The sequence below is a fragment of the Sebastes fasciatus genome, chromosome 6, assembly GCF_043250625.1.
Source record: "Sebastes fasciatus isolate fSebFas1 chromosome 6, fSebFas1.pri, whole genome shotgun sequence".
NCBI lineage: Eukaryota > Metazoa > Chordata > Actinopteri > Perciformes > Sebastidae > Sebastes > Sebastes fasciatus.
Window position 1 is genome coordinate 30,501,426 of NC_133800.1, and position 20,380 is coordinate 30,521,805.

The following is a 20,380-nucleotide window of genomic DNA, read 5'->3' on the forward strand; positions in this document are numbered from 1 at the left end:
CTGTTAATAACTTATATGATGTCATACCTAAGTCTCTTTCATTTTAATTTAGTCCTTGTGGCTCAATTACTTAAAGGTCCCATATTATAAAAAAATGACATTTTCATGTTTTTTTTATTATAAAGCAGGCTTAAGTCCTATATAAATACTGTGAAAGTATTGAAACACTCAATCCACAGGGAAATACACACACAGCCCGTATTCAGAAATTCTGCATTTGAAACAAGCTGTCAGGATTTCTGTCCATTTGTGATGTCACGAATGTACAATAATAAACGTAAACATTCTAAATGTGTCCCAGTTTATTCCTGGTTGCAGTGGATGTGAATGACATCAGCTGACAAGAAGTACACATTGACCCAAGCTGTTGCCTAGCAACGCAATTCTGTTGCAATTCCGTAAAAATGCGCTAAAACGGAGCGTTTCAGACAGAGGGTAAATACAGGTATATTCAGGCTGACAGTATGAGGAAAATAAAGTTTTTTTTTAATATTACAGCATGTAAACATGTTCTAGTAGAAAACACAAAATACAAGTATGAACCTGAATCACTATGACATCATCAGATGTTATTTTTAGAGGCAAAGCTCCTCCAGAGCAGCAGGGTACATTGTGCAACTGTCGTCACAGGCCGAACAGCAGGCTGCTCTCCTCGACAAGTAAAGTGATGTTAATGCATACAAATTGGTGGAGTTTAGTTGTTCGGCCACCTGCTCAAGTTTGGTTTTATGCTGTGCGAGTGTGTGTGGTTTTGTGTGACTGAATAGAAATACAGGTGAACTATATATGATTATAAAACAAACCTAGAAATGTAATCTTTACTGCCAACCTGCTGATCAGAGAAAAGGTACAAAGGTTACATCCATATAACTCCCAGGGCTTCACATGCAACAATTACCAGTATTATTAAGGTAAAAAATAATAGAATACAATACAATGATATAAATACAATGGGAAATTAAGTCAAATTAACTTTATTGGTCCAATATTTTATTCAACGAACACATATTGTCTTGACAAAGTATTGCTATGAATCCTGTCCAACAGACGATTTTACAGTAGCATCACAATAAGACACTGTTGTGTTGAATAAACCACAGACCTTTTTGTAACAACATATTCTTTATAGTGCACTTTCTTTTGGCATTTATATGAGAATTTCAATAAAATTAAAAATGCTACCAAGAAGGACCAGTGGTGTCAGAATTCACATTCACATTCCCAATACTGGAAACTCTATCTGATCCTACAGAAGCACATTTTAGGGGAGACACTACATGCAGATATCACCATCAAACGTCCCCAGTTGATTTTCTTACAATAAGACAATTATTTTTTGTATTACAAGTTTTCTGAAATTTGATGTTTAAATATGCAAATGAGGCATTATCTACTGCTAATTTTTGGTAAATTTAGGAGAATTCTACAGATGCAAATAGACAAATAGTAGTAAAATAAACACCTAAATGTGTATTTTGGATGTTTTCTTTCAACTAGTCTGAAAAAATGACATGGTTCAAAATAGCCCAAAATATTCAAATTGATCAGTGCATGGACTTTCAACAACCCTTAAAATGGGCAAAAATGTCGGACTCTGGCGGACCATTTTTTGTGTCAAATTATTGATTTCTTAAGTAAGTAGCCGAGAAATAAGCGTGATAATGTACAGCTAGCGGGTCATTTTAAAGGGCCACCCTGTCGGGGTTTATTTCACAACAATGACCGGCTCGCTGTGCATTATCCCTTAACATGAAGCATGTTTACTGAAGGCTGAAGGCAGTAACCTTCTTTCTGGTGAATTTCTGGTGAGAGGGAATATCCAATCATTTTTTGTTTTTTTGTTTTTTAGGTGAGAAGGAGTGGTCTGGTATCTGGTAAATATTTGAGGAAAAAATAAATACCCAATGTGCACGACATTTATTTTGTGCAACATTTACTATTTGTACAATACTGTACAATATGGATGTTGTTGCTTTCTGCAGTGATAATGCAGCACAGATGGAAATAAACTTTACAAAAACAGAGACTTCACACAGAATTCATCTTTGAACATCTTAAAATGTCAGGTAAAAACTCACCCACCCCAACTTCACACAACACACACACCAACAAACATGCAAACACACACAGACAGTTCTGAGCACAAATGTTCAGGTGTCATGACAGAGTACTTTTTTCAAAGTGATATTACCCCCTCAAACCGTTCCCATGTGGGGGTCCTTTAAGGAAATCTACTTAGATCTCTTTGAACCTGAGGAACACCCCCTTTGTGAAACACAGGCTGTATTTTACAGAGTTGGCAGAACGTAATTGTTTTGCAAGTCACAAGTAAGTCATAAGTGTTGACACATAAGTGCCAAATCAGGTCAGTCAGGTTTGGGGTAATTAATAATTTGCACTGAGATAACACAGCATCCAAATTTGTTTCTTTTATCTTTACATTTGGGTATAAGTCAGGAGTCACTGGTGTTAAAATCAAAGTTGAAAAGTCTGTTTGAGTTTTGTGTTCAAATATTAAGTCATCAAATTTGTGATTCAAGTCGGACTCCAAGAGATGCTTCAAGTCTTTTGAGTTGCATCCATACCTCTTGTCGTTTCTGCCTTTAGCCACATAATCGTCCAATCTAAACTTTTCGGTTTCCCCTGGAACTATAAATCTTCATGCACGGCTCTAGGGCTGCGTTTGTCCAGCCAGGCCTGCAGCAGACGAAGGTTGGTGTCCATCCAGCGGATGTTACCCTCGATGGTCTCGTAGGTCTGCCTGATAGACCTCATCTCTGAGCCGGACTCCTCAGTCAGAGAGCCAAAGAAGCTTCTCACCTGAGTACAGAGAAGGTAGACTTACTGTAAACACAAATATCCAATATTTGACATGAATCTATAGACAGACATAAGTAATGGACACCCACAAGTATGGCTACAGCCTTCCTTACCTCATCTAACATCTCCCTGGTAGAATACTGGTCCGTCACCCCAGTCACCATGTGCGATATGGCGGTAGAGCCCAAGTGAAATCTATGGCATCGAAGCAAACAGAGACAAAGTTTAGAAAACACAACTCTGCTAACATTTTGTGGAAAAACAAGTATTCCAGGGATCGACAGATTTGAGCTACAGAACTAACAAAAGCAACAAAACATATTGATCTAAAAGATCTCTAAATGTGGAAACATGAACAAAATATTTCTTAACACTCCATAAGTTATTTGAACCATGCACATTTTTGTTTATTTTTGAGATACTGTATGCTCATTTTTATGAGCAGATCGAATGCAAAGGAATTTTGATTGTTTCATTACATTCTGCACGTAACGTAACCTATTGACGTCATCATGAGAGTACAACATGATGATGCAAAAGACAGAAGCCTTAGCTTTCAGCTGCAAAAATAATGAATGCTCTAGCTATTATGTTTTTTATTTTACATCAATTTATCATTCAAACAACGAACCATGGGAGGTCCGTTTTTACGGGGTTAAGAAGTTTTTTTATTAACATTTTTGGATTACACATCGTTGCAAACTTGTGTAAAAAGTAGAGATGGATGTAAAGGACATGCGTGATGGGCTGACTAACTTCTTGATCAGGGTGTTCCAGTTGTCTTGGAGGAAGTCCCAGGCCAGTTTGTAGCCATGGGGGTTCTTGCCGACATTGACGACTACACCCGAGAGGTCCTGAGTCTTCATCACCTCACCCTGGAGGCTCTCCTCCATCATCCTGCACACAGAAATAAAGGTAAAGGAAACAGAAATAGAAACAGTGGGAGAAAGCAGAGAGGACGGAGTTTAGAGTATAAAAAATAATGGAAACAAAATGCTCGCTGTAGTGTGAATCACAATGTACCCACTTCTTGAGCTTGTACTGCAGGGGGCTGCCGGCCATTGCAATCTTCATGCAGCTCTTTACCGATATTTGCATCGAACTGCGGTACTTCTCAAACAGGAAGTCCCACCCCTCTGGTGTTCGAGCTCCAATCACAAACACAGCCATGGTGACGTCAACAGGGAGGCTAAAAACAGAGAAGGATTCCAGTTCAGTAAAAAATATCTGAAAATAGCTTATAAATATTGAAAGCTCAGCTCTGAACCGAGGCAGTATTTGTGAGGAATCATACACAAATATCTATAGGAAACTGTCTGTTGTGCCGTTTATGACCACTGACCTCATTGTGCCGTCAGAGTCCATCCACTTGTTAAAGAGCTTGGTGGCTTTTGTCACGCAGGGCGCGTAGTTCCTGACGCAGCCAAACAGCAGCAGCTTGCTCCTCAGCATTCGCTCAGACACTGATCCAGAGTCAGTCCACTCCTGCCGATCAATCAGCCCCCGGAACAGATCCAAAACGTAGTCCTGAGAAACACACGCAGTCAGTAACGTTTTACAGACAAAATGATCAATGAATTAACCAAAGAAATGTTGAAAATAGTTGCTAGTTTCAGCCCTACATCAATCCTTAAACATTATTTATTAAAAAGGTAAATGTTAAAATAACTAAATTTCAACTGTGTGTTTCCTGAACTTGTGTTGTATTCTGGTTCAAAGCCTGAGAGGAGGAATTTTGTTTGTTTGAACTGCCAGAAGTTACAAGGAGCACTCTGCTTATACAACATGTGCACATTGTTTTTTCAGGGTTTTCTAGTGCTTATGCAAGGAACCATGACTCAGTGTGGATACCGTTCTTGCAACACAGAAGCACTAGAAGTTTAAAGGTTCCTTGTGGAGTTTTTGACCTCTTGTAGCAATATGAGGAAGTGGGTCCCCTTTTTGTTTGTCTCGTGCACAAGCACGCATATGCACATTCCTGCCAATGGTAGGCATAGACTGTATAGAAGAAGTGGACATAGTCACCATAAAGTCACTCACTGGTGTGTGGATGCCGAAGTGACATTTTTAGGCGACCAAAAATTAACTTTCATGAACTGTAAACACACTGTGAAAGGGTTAATTTTCTAAGACGAAAACACGGACAACTCGGACAACGCCGTGGTAGCGACCTGTCAATCCCAAGGTAGCCACGCCCTAAAGCATCCCCTGCTTTATGGTCTATTTGACTCTAAATGGGACCATAATTTACTAAATGAACATCATGCTGTATTGAAAAAGACTTGAAACTAGCGATTGAGACCATAAACTCATGTTTACAATGTTTACTGAGGTAATAAATCAAGTGAAGAGAAGTAGGCTCATTTTCTCATAGACTTCTATACAATCAGATTTGTTTTTGCAGCCAGAGGAGTCGCCCCCTGCTGGATATTAGAAAGAATGCAAGTTTAAGGCACTTCTGCATTGGCTTCACTTCTCAGACCCCGGAGGTTGCCTACTGATCCTGAACTGAGGTAGCGGTAATGCACCAAGAAATGCAGCAATTTGCCAGCAAAGGCAGTGAAGAAGAAAACTGCAAGCTAGTAAACAGCACAGGATTTAAAATACCTAAAAAAACTTGCCTCGACACACAATGAGTTTTGGTGAGTAACACTGAATGTAAATATAACTTTTGTTTGTCTACAAGAAAACTCCACAAGGCATCTTTAAGTGGAAGAACACATTTCTCTCTTATTGTCATTACCTAGATTTTTGCTCTGAGTGGCTGTTTCAATTCACATATTGGATTCATCCCATTCAAAGACAAGTTTGAGTTTCCCAAAACCTTTTAAGTAGTATGACGACACAAACCTCCATTAAGAGTGGTTTCAACTTTCAGGCAGACTGCAAGATTTTATTGAAATATATGGAATATTGTCTGTTTTGTGCCATGAATGCTGCCTCCACTAACCTTCATCTGGTTCTCCAGAGCGGGCATGTCTCTCTTCTCCATCAGTTTGTAAAGAGGTACGAGCTGTCCAAAGCCCTGCGTCACAGACATGATCTCAGTCTCTCTGGACAGGTAAAGAGACAGCTCCAGAGCCGTGTCCAGCCTCACGTTCTCTGTGCTGCAACACACATGAAAGGCTTAAAATCAAAACCATGCTGCAGTTTTGTCCGTTTTGTCAGCAAGAAAGACAACCTTTCTTACCACCAAGTTGGTATTTTTATGGTAATTGTCAGCTAAAACTAGTAACTATTGTGCGATGCAGGATAAACAGCAGGCTCAGCTGTTGTTAGCCGATCTTTAAACAGACCTGACCAGCTGGAAGACGTTGTGGATGAGGCTGGCGCGGTCGTTGCTGCTCAGGGCTGTGTGATTGTCCCGCAGCAGTTTGATGATGGAGTTCCATCCCTCGCCTGCGTAGTGGACCATGTAGTAGCCGCTCATGTCCACGTTGAACTTCACCCAGTCCACCTCCTCCGGTAGGTTCAGGACATCTGCATGGAGGAGGAGCAGAGACAGGCTATGAAATGATGCAGACTTGCAGAATTAAAATTGTATGAACAATATGTGGATAAAGGATAGAATTATAGCACTATAGAAATATAAAAATCACCATTCTTTGTCTTAAGCAGGAAGCGTTGGATGGTGTTGGAGGCGCTGGTCATGTACGTCAGTGGGATCTGCCACAGGAATCTGACAACACACAATTTAAAAAATGAATAAAATGTAACAGAAACTATTACACCCCAAAATGGAGCATTTTAGAAAACTGTAGTTTTGCTTTTCTAGAAGTCAGAAGTTGCAACAAATGATAATGCATCTTTTTTGCTGTACACTTATCTGCCATTGACTAATCATGATTAATCTAAGACATTTTACCCTTCAGTGAGGGATTGGTCGTCTGTCTTCAGGTAACGCTCCTGACTGAGCCTGACCTCCCGACCTCTGACATCCACAGTGACCAGCGGGAAGCCCTCCTGCAGCGTCCAGGTGTCCATGATGGCCTTGACATCCAGCTCATCACCGGAGTACCGTTTCTGCGTATGCACACACACATTTCAATACACAATAAATGATTTAACATCATAAACAGTGACAGAAACATATAGAAACATTTGGGAAATACATAAATATGGAGTTTGTGTAGCAAAGTATCATGTACGTAAAATAGTATGAAAGAAACAGAAAACAAGATTTCTGCAGGCAACCATAAAAATGACATGAGTGAAATTCCACTTTGATTAATTATGCTTGCGGAGCTCAATGTAATTATAATAACTAGAGTCTGTTTGCTCAGTCAGAGTGCTTTGTTGAAACTGTTGAAAACTTACAGAGGCTCCAGACTGGACGCTGCGCTTTGAGCAGAATTCTTTGTGTTTCATTCCTTCGTCCAGACTGTCTGAGCTGCAGACCTGGTGGGGAAGCGCACAAAACTTTAGCAGAGAATCACAAGAGTCCCAGCACTGGCAGTGGATGGCGTATATGGCAAATTTGTCTAACAAAAATATTTGTATGGCGAGCTGAAAAACAGGCAACCACTTATTTTAAGCTCTGATGTAAATGTGACACCAGGGCTGTAGTCAAACGGTCAAAAAAATGACGTCCTAATGTGTTTTCCACACAACTTTTCCTTGACCTCCATGGAAAATGTCATGAGGTCAAGGAAAGATGTGAAAGAGAATTCTTTACTTTATTTATAACACATAGAAAACGAGTCCAGTGACAAACTCGATTCTGTACCATTCAATTAAGGATTCCTGTCCAAAATAAAATCACACCTCCTAAGAAGGAGGATCCTGTCCTTTGGTAAATGGTGGTCCAGTGTATCCTATGCTAAAGGAGGTAAGAAAGGAAGCATTGAAGCACCTTTCCTTAGCATTTAGAGAATTCGACCAGCTCTTATCATGACTGCCACTTAAATACTTCCGGGTCATTTCACTCAGTTAGAAACCTTCCTAAGCAAAAAAGACAGCAGTCCAGACATTGTGGTATATCCCTCAATCACTTAGCCATACTCACACATTCACACACACACATCACTCACATCAGTTAGGCTCTCCCACAGTTGGCTGTTGACAGTGTTTTGGTAGCTGTAGCGCTTCAGGTATCGGATGATGCCAATCTCAAAAGCCTCAGGAGTCAGGAAGTCCCGCAGCATATTCAGAATACATGCTCCCTAAAAATAAAAAAAACAGAAATGCCGTGAATTAACAATCCAAATACTTCCTGTTGTGTGATTAAGTACTTTTATATGTTATTTTACCTGTATTTTAATGTTATATTTCAACTGCACAGTTTGGATTAAGTGTTGGGAATAACTCATTCACGCAAATTATGATTTATGCCCAGATAATTGTTCACACAGTTCAAATATCCAAGAGCATCAGCACCAAATGGTCGGTCCTCTGACAGAATGAGGCTGACCTTGTCGTACGAAACGCCATCGAACATCTCCTGGATCTGCGTGGGGTTTTCCACGGGGGTGGAGACAGAGACGGGGTGGGAGGAGTTGAGGGAGTCGACCTCCATGGCCTTGAAACATATCTCCAAGAAGAATTTATCCTGGGAGAAAGAGAGAGGAAAGAGGTAGTGTAGTTCAGGTCTGACTTGGGACAAACATTTTTAAAAAAACATCAACGTAAAGCACACACATTGCAATGTCAAAATAATACAGAAATACTGTAGCCATATCTAACAAAAAGCTGATTACTTTGACTGATGAGTTATTCAGCTAATGTACTGTACTATACTTTTATACCACTGTACCATTAATAGATTTCTTTTTGAATTACACTTGAAGAGACAGAAATAGGGAGATATGATTATGAAAGATACTGAATTGCTGATTTGTATGCTCTGAACATAAGTAAGATACAGGTCCGTTCCCTGTGCTCGGCTCTCACCACTTGCAGCTCCGGGTAGGTGATGTTCGGAGAAATAAACATCATGAAATTGGCGAAACCCTCATTGAGCCACAGGTCATTCCACCACTCCATCGTCACCAGGTTCCCAAACCACTGGACAGGAAGAAGAGCATGTATGAGCTTCAGGTGCAAAACCAGTATTTAACATACAAATGCATCTTAGTCTCAGCTTGTAGCATGAGACAGCAGCTTCTGACTTCAATCACCTCCTCATAAAAGCGAGGCAATTTTTCTTTGTAACTTCAAAGATCATCAACTAGTTATTTTTCAAACCGATGCAGGCCAGCTACCTGGTGTGCGAGCTCATGGGCGATGACCTTGGTGATTTCCAGTTTGTCTGAAACTGAGGACTTGTCAGGGTCGAAGAGGAGGCCCGTCTCTCTGTAGGTGGTCAGCCCCCAGTTCTCCATCGCACCCGCCTCGAAGTCAGGGATAGCAGCCAGGTCTGCAGGGTACAACAGCAAGCACATAAGTACAACTACACATATGGGACATTCACATCACCTGCTGGTCCAACTCCTCTGAAATATGTACTAACACAAATATTAATAACTATAACAACAATTTTTACAAAGTAAATACTGCAGCTACTGTGACTCCAGTGGCTTATTAATAAGATAATAACATGTATTTCTACTCACCCTGTTTGGGGAGTGGGTAAGGAATATCAAAATATTCATTGTAGAAGTCCAACAGCTTGACAGCAGCATCCAGCGCGTAGGCCGTCTGGTCGATCTTCTCAGGTACAGCGTAGACTGAAATCTGACGGTAATCACAAAACAAAACAATTTAAAATGTATACTGTCGATTCAAAATACTGCACATTTTTAAAAGTTACAAATATCTTTATATATAAACAGTTTCTGAGTGAGAGAATTAAATGATGGCATGGCCGGCGTCTGTTGTCCTCGTCACCTTGACACCATGCCGGCTGGTCTTGCTCACAGACAGGAAGTCAGACACAATGTAGGCCACCAGGTAAGTGCTCATTTTCACAGACGTGTCGAAGTGATCCTCCAGCAAACCGCCCAGCAAATCCACAGTTTTTACCTGAGAAACACAGGTGTGTAGTGATAGAAATGGAGAAAAGAAAGGAGAGAGACAGAGTACGGTGAATAAGTACCTTTTTAAAAATCGTAATGCTTTTCTCTGTGTAGTGCATCTTATTATTAAAGTTTCACAGCAAAGATGAAGGCAGAACTTGATTTTTGTCAATCAGTAAACTGATATAGCTGCATTCATGTGTACCTTGGGCATGTTGGATATGGCGATGTGGCGTGGCTCTCGTATAATCCGTATGGTGAAGGCGGCTTTGAAGGCGGGCTCATCGAAACAGGGGAAAGCTCCTCGAGCAAAGGTGGCTTCAAACTGCGTGCAAGCCAGAACCCTAATAATGCAAATAAATAATGGTGAAATAGAGGTTATATTATGTTTAACAGAGCATGATGTGAGTAGATTAAAAGGATAATTAAAGCTGCTATATGTAGCCTTTTCAGAATCAATTTATCATTGACAAAGTTGTTGCACTTGTAAACAAATGACACCATCATTCCAGTGTGCCTAGAACTGGTCTATTATCCTGCGGGCTTAATCTTAATATTCTTCATCTTCCGCCTAAAACTTTGGCACGCTACTTGTCCCGCAGCGTTGCCAGCATATGTACAAAAAATACATCAAAACGTGCGGAATGATCGGGAATCGTGTGCTATGACCTGACTAAGAGATTCGCGCAGCGGTTTCCGAAAAAAAATCGCGCGATAGCGCTATTATTTGCTCCATAGGAATGCATTGAAAATCGACGTGAAGAGTGCTCAAAAGCACTCCTCTTTGGGGCCATACAGAGTCGCCATACTTTAACGTAGAAACGTGATTAAAAGTTTAAACAGGTCACGAGACTTGGGACTTTATTTGGCCAAATGGCAATTTTTTGATAGCTGGCACGGTTTTCACGAAATCGCAGTTTACGTTTTGTGAAATTTTCAGACCGTTTCAGATTTTATAATGGGTGTGTATTGCGTGGGTCGTTAAGGGCTAGAGTGTGTGACATCATCGCTAGAGTGAAAAATGATTAAAAGTTTAAACAGGTCACGAGACTTCGGACTTTATTGGGCCTATCATCCCCCTTCTTATAATCTCACTATCGTCCTCAGACACGCCCCCAGCACCAGGCACACTGTTCAGAATTTCTTGCGAAATTTTCTAGTTAACATTACCGTTGGCCTCTGTCTCATACTTGTGATATTGGGGGTAGTGCTGTTTCTCAAAATTAAGACTACATTTCCCATCAACCCCTGTGTTTCCAGTTGCATATTTGTCTGGACAAACAACATCACCACATCAGGCCACCAATTTTATGTCCACTCAGCTCGTTCTCATTCCCAGGGGGAACAACAAGCACACGGCTTTCATCCAATTCAGGTGTTAATGTGTTGCTGATTCGATGATGTTAAAATGCTACATACAGCTACTTTCAAAGAAACATAGAAGAAGTTATTACCGGTCTTCTCCACTGCTGGTGCGGTAGGTGCTCTTGTAGAAACCACTGAAGCTGTCAGAAAGGATGGCAGCGAACTCCATCTGAACTTCATACCTCCTACCCTTGGTCAGCACCGAGTCTGACAGCAGAGCGATCTCCTGGAAACCAGGATGCTCCAACACCCGGAGAGGCTGCAAACCTTCAGGTATAAGGAGCCACACGTTGGATATCTGCAGCTGCTTGGAGTGGAGGATGATGGTGCTGGTGTCTTCGTGCACGTCCAGCTGGATACGAACGACTCCGGTGAAGTCGAGGGTGGTCAGGTTGGGGTGGATGGTCAGGTCATAGTGAACGGGGGAGATGGTTTTAGGAAGTCTCATGCTGTCCCATGGGAACAGCTGGCCGTTGGTGACTATGGGGGCGTCCTTGGCTTGACCCTGATCTGGTAGCTGAGCTCCTGATGAGGGAGGAAAGGGAACGAACAGCAGCAGTAGGAGAGGTGCTGCTAACATGGTGACAATGAAAGCAGGAAATCCTCACCTGTAAAACACCAAAACATACAAATTATGTTCAAAGATACTACTAAACTGTAGAGTAAATTGTACAATAATTCAACTGTGCAATATTCATAGTGTCATCAATACTGCATTTATACTGTACTGTGCATTTCAAGAATTACTCTTATTTAATATAATATTTAGTACAATTAATTGATCCCACTTCTCAGCATTTTGTATATACTTATTTACACTGTGGTTATATATTGTATGTGTTTGATGCACATATATCTTATATTTCCAATTTCTTATTCTTATTTTTATTATTTATTTATATTTCTCTACATATATTGTGCTATATATTGTAGCATTATGTACATAATTTACATGTTACATACTCCTTTACTTCTATTTTCTTACATTTCTTTATGCTCATATATAAGAGCAACTGTAACATCACAATTATGGTGGACGGAACCTGCCAAAATAAAAAATGAATGAATGAATAAATAAATAAATAAATATGTAATCAAATTATTCATTTACTCTTCTGTTTAATTTTCCCTTTTATTTATTTATGTATTATTATTTTTTAAATGTATTCATTCATTTTTTTATTTTTTGTTTATTTATTTATTTATGCATTTGTTTTTACATTTATTATTTATATATTTATTGAATTCATTTCAATAAAGTATTTCTGATTCTGATTAATAGCTTATCTTATTTCCCAAGGACATGTGGACACAGATAGACGAGTTCTTAGTGAACAACCAGGACTTTATTGTCCATTGAAAGATTTAGCATCACATTTCTTAGGTGTCACATTCTTAATATGCATCTCACTTTCCTAAAAAAAAAACTCATAGCTGTAAAGTGAATCAAACTGCTGCTACGCAAACAAACACAGTGAATAAGAATAAGATAGTGACAACGAACAAACATGGCAGATGAGCTGGAAGTGCAACACTCTCGATTTCACACAAAGTTTCCATTAATTTATGGTCGAAAAAAACCCTCCTATTTCATCAAAACTGATGCATTTTATCGACTATTATCTTACATTGTTAACATTAATCATTTGTGTGATGTAACGTCAGCATATGTCAAAGAAAATGTCAACTTACCGAGTCTTCTTGAGCATGCAGTGTTTGTTTGCGTAGCAGCAGTTTGATTCACTTTACAGCTATGAGGTTTTTTTTTAGAAAAGTGAGATGCATATTAAGAATGTGACACCTAATAAATGTGATGCTCTTTATCTGGATGGTTATATTTTCTTTTCTTGAGACACACCTTCTCCTAAAAATCCTCCCAAGCACACAGTTAATTATTTCACTCAAAGCAGGCGTGACTTACACAACTGTCAAAACACTAAATGGGAACCCCTGTGGGCATGTGCATGTGTGTTAAAGTTTATGATTTCACCTTCATGATGGCACAGATTTTTGCAGTAGTTGAAGTTCTTTGCAGACATTTAGCTACAAACTGATTATTTTGGTGCTACATATTTATTATAATTCTATCTTGTCTAAAAGTGTTTAGAACTAAAAAAAATATAACCATCCAGATAAAGAGACAATAACTGTTGTCATGAACATCACAGCAAAGTAAAGACAACTCTTTTTATATTTGGGATCTACCGGAATCCGAATTGGTTATTCGGGAAAGCACAAATAATGCCATGAAAACAGATTAAACAAGCCTACAACAACACAACGCCAGTGTGGGGAAAAAACATATATATATATAGATATAGATAGAGGACAGAGATGTTGAATGTCATTGGGTAATCACTACTTGTGGTGGGTGATATTCCAAAGAATAAACTACCTTACAAAACCGGATTAAAATCATGATTACTTCCAAGTATGGGTGTGGCTCTCAACCTCTGATTTACTAGGAAAAGAAGCTCCAAAGCTACCTTGGACCACACCTTGTGTGTGTGTTTGTGTCTACCTCCTGAGCTCCAATAGCCCATCTGTATTCATGTGTGATGATGTTAGTCCCCATTTTGAAACTTGACCACAAACTAGAGACCTGGAGCATTCAGAGCATGGATGGCTTTCCTAGCTAGGTTTACAATAAGGAGGTTTCTGCAGGATTGGTAGGTTATCCAAGATGGGATAGCGTCTGAGCTGCATCTCAAATTAATCTTCAGGTTCCCAGCTCAGATGATGTACACCAATTCTATTAGTTTTATTTTGACTTGGAGGGGTAAGGATAAGTTATATTAAAGAAAATGACTTCTACTTTTGGGAGGGAAAATCAGCTAATTACATAAAAAGTTATTTTTATAAAACGGTTGCTATATCGTGACAGTAGTGCATGAAACAGGTAACCTGAAAAAAATCATGTTCCTCTGTGTCCTCCGGTGCTCCTAACGGCATCTGCAAGATTTCACAGACCGGAGGAAAACAAGCAGTAAGAGCTGATCTGAGGTCTGCTGTCCAGCTGCCATCTGCGAGAGCCAGCTGTCAATCACTCACGAACTCCGACCAAACGGTCAAACTAGGCAGCGCTGATCAAATATGAATCAATATTCTGTTATGTTAATGCCTATTTCTCTCCTCAGATGTTTTCAGAATCATCTTGTAGTGCACGGTTTAGCTATAAAATGAGAAAGTTTGTGACGCCGCTGCCATTTTAAAATCTGGTGAGGGAACGCCAAGTTCTGGTTTTCTCTCAGAACAATTGAATTACAATAATCTGAAAGGTTATTATGGAATTTTTGCCCAATGATGCCAAAAATATACTGCCTGCTGACACTTTAAGAGTGTTTTAAACATCCCCTAATCGGCTCGGAAGTCCATCCTGGACGCACCGATTTCAAATCGTAAACATTAAACATGTTCAGCATTTACGATGGGATCTCCTGTTGTATTTAAATGAAGGCCACAAAACAAAGAGCCAATCAGAGTTCTTTAATTGGAGAAGTGTCATCAGATTCATCAGGTTGGTTGCTGGGGCCCCCCTGACCCCTAGCAACAGGTTACACACCATGTTAACAGGTTAGAGTGGACACACTGCCCGCATGAGAGGCGCGTCAGACGCGCGTCAGACGCACGTCAGACGCGCGTCTATTTTATAGGATAGAAGACTCGCCTATTTTACACGCGAGCCCCTCGCGTCTCAGCTGCGTGTCCCAGCAGCAACAGACAGTGAAGGTGATCTATTGACAGTATATGAACATCATACCAGCAAGATTACCACAGTTTCCATGTCTAGACATCTGTAGAATATGTCACAGACAGTGAAAGTGATCTAGTGACTGTATATTAACTTCATACCAGCAAGACTTTACTACAGTTTCGAGGTTTATCTGTAGAATATGTTACGGAGATGAAAAAAAAGTAAAGTTAAGTAAACTTGTTTTTAAATCAACACTTCCTGCTTTCATTTCAAAATAAAAGCCCTCAGGCGTTTTTGCTATAGACAGAATCCCTTCATTTGTTAACACGAGGCTTTTATTCTGAAATATGAGCAGTCAGTGATGTGGAAAACGCAGTCACTTTGGGGGCTCCAAAAATGTATAAAGTTTGGGGTTTAAATCAACACTTCCTGCTGTCATTTCGAAATAAAAGCCCTAAAGCGGGTTTTCTTTGCACAGAATTCCTTCATTTGTTAACACGAGGGTTTTATTCTGAAATATGTGCCGGACAGTGATGTGGAACAAGCAGAGAGTTGTAAAGCATCATAAATGAATACAGTATGGAGTTTTAATTGTGGATTATTACTATTATTTACTAATTACCACACGTTTCTGAACCTTTCTCTGTCTAAAATAAATATAAATTATATTTATATAATACCATTAAAGGCAAACTCTATGTAGAAAGAAAGGGCTGACAGCAGCATCAGAAACACAGCTGACAGGTAGCTGGCACGCTCCCGACAGGCAGCTAACTCGGGTCTAGTGCGAACACCCTAGGTGTGCATCACGCGGGCACGACGCAACGCTGCTGTCAGGCGAGCCTGAAGCGGGCAGTGTGCCCCAGGCTTAAGTCACGCCTGCTTTGATCGAAATAGATAACTGTGTGCTTGGGAGGACTTTTATGAGAAGGTGTGTCTCAAGAAAATACATCTTTTTCTTAATACTTCTTTCTCATGGGAACACGTGTGGGCATGTGTGTGTGTCTTTGTGTGAACTGATTGTGTAAGTGTGTGTGTGTGTGTGTGTGTGTGTGTCTTTGTGTGAACTGATTGTGTAAGTGTGTGTGTGTGTGTGTGTGTGTGTGTGTGTGTGTGTGTGTGTCTGTGTGTGTGTGTGTGTGTGTGTGTGTGTGCACTGATTGTGTAAGTATATAAGTAGCTTTGGAGCTTCTTTTCCTAGGAAGTCAGAGGTTGAGAGTGACAACATTTACTTAGAAGTAATCATGATTTTAATTCGGTTTTGTAAGGTAGTTTATTCTTTGGAATATCACCCACCACAAGTAGTGATTACCCAGATATAGATATATATATATACATTTTCCCAGCATTTAGTTTGTGACTTTGTTTTTGGGCTTGAGATCTCCGGTATATAAATTTTGGTGGTTTTTTGGTTTAAGTTAGACACTTTTGAGTTTAGACGGTTGAGCTGGGTGCGACGGCCCACTGCGTGGCTGGCCCAGCAACTTCCCCTTCTTTTGTTCATTTAACCGGGATCTCCAACCTTTTGTTTACTCAGTTACATTTTTTATAGTTACTTTTGTCCTGATTTAAAATAAATTGATTGTTATATAGCCTTTGTTTGTCTGAGAGGCCGTAACATATTTGGGGGCTCGTTCACGCGTTTTTTTCCCACACTGGCGTTGTGTTGTTGTACGCTTGTTTAATCTGTGTTCATCGCATCATTTTTGCTTTCCTGAATAACCAATTTGGATTCGGGTACATCCCTAATATAAATAAAGTTGTCTTTACTTTGCTATGATGTTCATGACAACAGTTATTGTCTCTTTATCTGGATGGTTATATTGTTTTAATTCTAAACACTTTTAGACAAGATAGAATTATAATAAATATATAGCACCAAAATAATCAGTTTGTAGCTAAATGTCTGCATAGAACTTCACCTACTGCAAAAAATATGTGTTGTCATGAAGGTGAATTCATAAACTTTAACACACATGCACATGCCCACAGGGGTTCCCATTTAGTGTTTTGACAGTTGTGTAAGTCACGCCTGCTTTGAGTAAAAATAGATAACTGTGTGCTTGGAAGGACTTTTAGGAGAAGGTGTGTCTCAAGAAAAAAAAAATGTTCTTAATACTTCTTTCTCATGGGAACAAATGTGTGGGCGTGTGTGTGTGTCTTTGTGTGAACTGATTGTGTAAGTGTGTGGGTGTGTGTGTGTGTGTGCACTAATTGTGTAATCTCAAGAGTGTCTTATTCCAATGCTTATTTAGCACCTCACTCCATCACGCTGTTTCGTACACAATAGTATACTTATTTAAGCAACTATTGTTTCAGAACTCATTTATTCCTTTCAGTGGTCCACAGACGATCGTACCCCGTCCACCAGATCACACTGAGTGCCAATCCGGTATAGGATATAGAGTACGACCTTCTTGCCAGTGATCAGAATACACTCACACACACACACCCTCAGTGCAAGAGGAAATGCGTCTTCTCTACCAGGTCACGTTTAGGTGACGGTCCAGGACAGATGTGCAACTCCTCCTCACCAAAGCCGGAGCTCTGTCTTCAATCACACTCACCAACACACACACTGGTTCTTACCTACTCCAACTATCCTGTAAATCCTTGACCTATTTCTAGATTACAGCCCCTCAGGTGAAGAAACAAGAACTATTCTATATTCTACAGACAGATTACCCTGAACTGCCTCCTTTCCTGAGTGCCAAGGCTGCCTATAAGAATACTTATCCCATCTTGGATGACCTGCCAATCCTGCAGAAACCTCCTTATTGTAAACATAGCTAGGAAAGCCGTCCATGCTCTGAATGCTCTCGGTCTCTAGTTTGTGGCTGTAAAGTTTCATGAGGCTGTGATTATCCTAGAGGTCAACTTAATGTGTTGCTGATTCGATGATGTTAAAATGCTACATACAGCTACTTTCAAAGAAACATAGAAGAAGAAGTTATTACCGGACTTCTCCACTGCTGGTGCGGTAGGTGCTCTTGTAGAAACCATGGAAGCTGTCAGAGAAGTTGGCAGCGAACTCCAGCTGAACTTCATACCTCCTACCTTTGGTCAGCACCGAGTCTGACAGCAGAGCAATCTCATGGAAACGAGAATACTCCAACACCCGGAGAGGCTGCAAACCTTCAGGTATAAGGAGCCACACGTTGGATATCTGCAGCTGCTTGGAGTGGAGGATGATGGTGCTGGTGTCTTCGTGCACGTCCAGCTGGATACGAACGACTCCGGTGAAGTCGAGGGTGGTCAGGTTGGGGTGGATGGTCAGGTCATAGTGGACGGGGGAGATGGTTTTAGGAAGTCTCATGCGGTCCCATGGGAACGGCTGGCCGTTGGTGGCTATGGGGGCATCCTTGGCTTGACCCTGATCTGGTAGCTGAGCTCCTGATGAGGGAGGAAAGGGAACGAACAGCAGCAGCAGGAGATGTGCTGCTAACATGGTGACAATGAAAGCAGGAAATCCTCACCTGTAAAACACCAAAACATACAAATTATGTTCAAAGATACTACTAAACTGTAGAGTAAATTGTACAATAATTCAACTGTGCAATATTCATAGTGTCATCAATACTGCATTTATACTGTACTGTGCATTTCAAGAATTACTCTTATTTTATATAATAATATTTAGTACAATTAATTGATCCCACTTCTCAGCATTTTGTATGTACTTATTTACACTGTGGTTATATATTGTATGTGTTTGATGCACATATATCTTATATTTCCAATTTCTTATTCTTATTTTTATTATTTATTTATATTTCTCTACATATATTGTGCTATATATTGTAGCATTATGTACATAATTTACATGTTACATACTCCTTTACTTCTATTTTCTTACATTTCTTTATGCTCATATATAAGAGCAACTGTAACATCACAATTATGGTGGACGGAACCTGCCAAAATAAAAAATGAATGAATGAATAAATAAATAAATATGTAATTAAATGTAGCAAAAATAATATAAAAAATGTATTGATAAATTAATTAATAAAATGGGACATAAATTCATATCTGTTTTAATTTGCTTCTTTATTTTATTTATCTTTGCATTAATTCCCTTTTTCATTTACTCTTCTGTTTAATTTTCCCTTTTATTTATTTATGTATTATTATTTTTTAAATGTATTCATTAATTTTTTTATTTTTTGTTTATTTATTTATTTATGCATGTTTTTACATTTATTATTTATATATTTATTGAATTCATTTCAATAAAGTATTTCTGATTCTGATTAATAGCTTATCTTATTTCCCAAGGACATGTGGACACAGATAGACGTGTTCTTAGTGAACAACCAGGACTTTATTGTCCACTGAAAGATTTAGCATCACATTTCTTAGGTGTCACATTCTTAATATGCATCTCACTTTTCTAAAAAAACAACTCATAGCTGTAAAGTGAATCAAACTGCTGCTACGCAAACAAACACAGTGAATAAGAATAAAATAGTGACAACGCACAAACATGGCAGATGAGCTGGAAGTGCAACACTTTCGATTTCACACAAAGTTTCCATTCATTTATGGTCGAAAAAAACCCTCCTATTTAATCAAAACTGATGCATTTTATCGATTATTATTTTACATTGTTAACATTAATCATTTGTGTGATGTAACGTCAGCATATGTCAAAGAAAATGTCAACTTACCGAGTCGTCCTGAGCACGTAGTGTTTAGCACATTTAGCTGCTTCAAGACTGAAAGTGAAAGAGATGCAGGAGGTGTTGCATGCTGGGAGAAACCAGAGGAAACGTCCACTGTTAGTTAGTTAGATATCAGATCATTTAGTGACCTGCAGCTCTGGTGACATGACTTTAAATTCAAGATAAGATGTGCTTTTTTATTATCATTATTTCAGGATGTCTTGTTTTCATGTCTGCAGCTTCAGCTATTTTATCAAATAGTCTACTAATAATTAAGTAGCATAACTGCATCACTCCACCATGGTTACTGTCTAAAGAAGTCAAAACAAGAGCGACCATATGTTACAGTAGGAAATAGAAGGAAACATCGACATGTGAACAGGAAGTTCCGTGTTGTTATGGTCTGTAATGATATATATTCACCACTAGATGGTACCATTTGCTTTTTATTAACAGTCTGTTTCTTTTGGCTTCCTGTAATTGTATGCCTGATGATAGGGGTCCGTCTAAACATAATTATCATTCTGGGTGAATATCATATTCATAATTGCAATGAAAAAAAAAAACAGTAAACCCTCCTTAATTTGTTTAAAAAAATTAATGCAAAAGCTACTTATCATTCATAAAGCTATTATCTAAGAATAGTCAGTCTGTTAATAACTTATATGATGTCATACCTAAGTCTCTTTCATTTTAATTTAGTCCTTGTGGCTCAATTACTTAAAGGTCCCATATTATAAAAAAATGACATTTTCATGTTTTTTTATTATAAAGCAGGCTTAAGTCCTATATAAATACTGTGAAAGTATTGAAACAATCAATCCACAGGGAAATACACACAGCCTGTATTCAGAAGCTCTGCATTTGAAACAAGCTGTCAAGAT

General features: G+C 39.3%; 1 protein-coding gene across 3 annotated transcripts; it reads right to left on the bottom strand.

The window, feature by feature from the left end:
• Positions 1–958: 958 nt before the first annotated feature.
• On the bottom strand, positions 959–19,736 carry LOC141769753 (endoplasmic reticulum aminopeptidase 1-like). 3 transcript variants are annotated; one of them, XM_074639145.1, is made up of 19 exons: positions 19,503–19,736; positions 17,790–18,308; positions 9,979–10,117; positions 9,646–9,780; positions 9,372–9,492; positions 9,021–9,175; positions 8,710–8,823; positions 8,231–8,368; positions 7,851–7,982; positions 7,138–7,218; positions 6,686–6,843; positions 6,420–6,499; positions 6,117–6,300; positions 5,771–5,927; positions 4,163–4,347; positions 3,848–4,009; positions 3,577–3,717; positions 2,934–3,015; positions 959–2,820 (listed from the first exon to the last, which is right to left on the bottom strand). In XM_074639145.1, the coding sequence occupies exons 2-19, from the start codon at positions 18,278–18,280 to the stop codon at positions 2,650–2,652; spliced, it is 2,826 nt and encodes a 941-aa protein (XP_074495246.1). In that variant the 5' UTR covers positions 18,281–18,308; positions 19,503–19,736; the 3' UTR covers positions 959–2,649. The 3 variants fall into 3 exon arrangements, with proteins under 3 accessions (XP_074495246.1, XP_074495248.1, XP_074495247.1); XM_074639147.1 differs by lacking the exon at positions 19,503–19,736 and adding an exon at positions 11,228–11,746 and having other exon boundaries at positions 17,790–17,904; XM_074639146.1 differs by lacking the exons at positions 17,790–18,308; positions 19,503–19,736 and adding exons at positions 11,228–11,746; positions 12,831–12,979.
• Positions 19,737–20,380: the final 644 nt, after the last annotated feature.

Bases quoted from the DNA above. Each gene is read 5' to 3' on its own strand.
- LOC141769753 (XM_074639145.1), bottom strand. From the start codon at position 18,280: ATGTTAGCAGCACATCTCCTGCTGCTGCTGTTCGTTCCCTTTCCTCCC. The intron at 9,781-9,978 runs GTACACATGAAT...TGTGTTTCTCAG, and splicing joins CCATATCCAACATGCCCAAG to GTAAAAACTGTGGATTTGCT. The intron at 3,016-3,576 runs GTTAGTCAGCCC...TCGATGCCATAG, and splicing joins TGGAACACCCTGATCAAGAA to ATTTCACTTGGGCTCTACCG.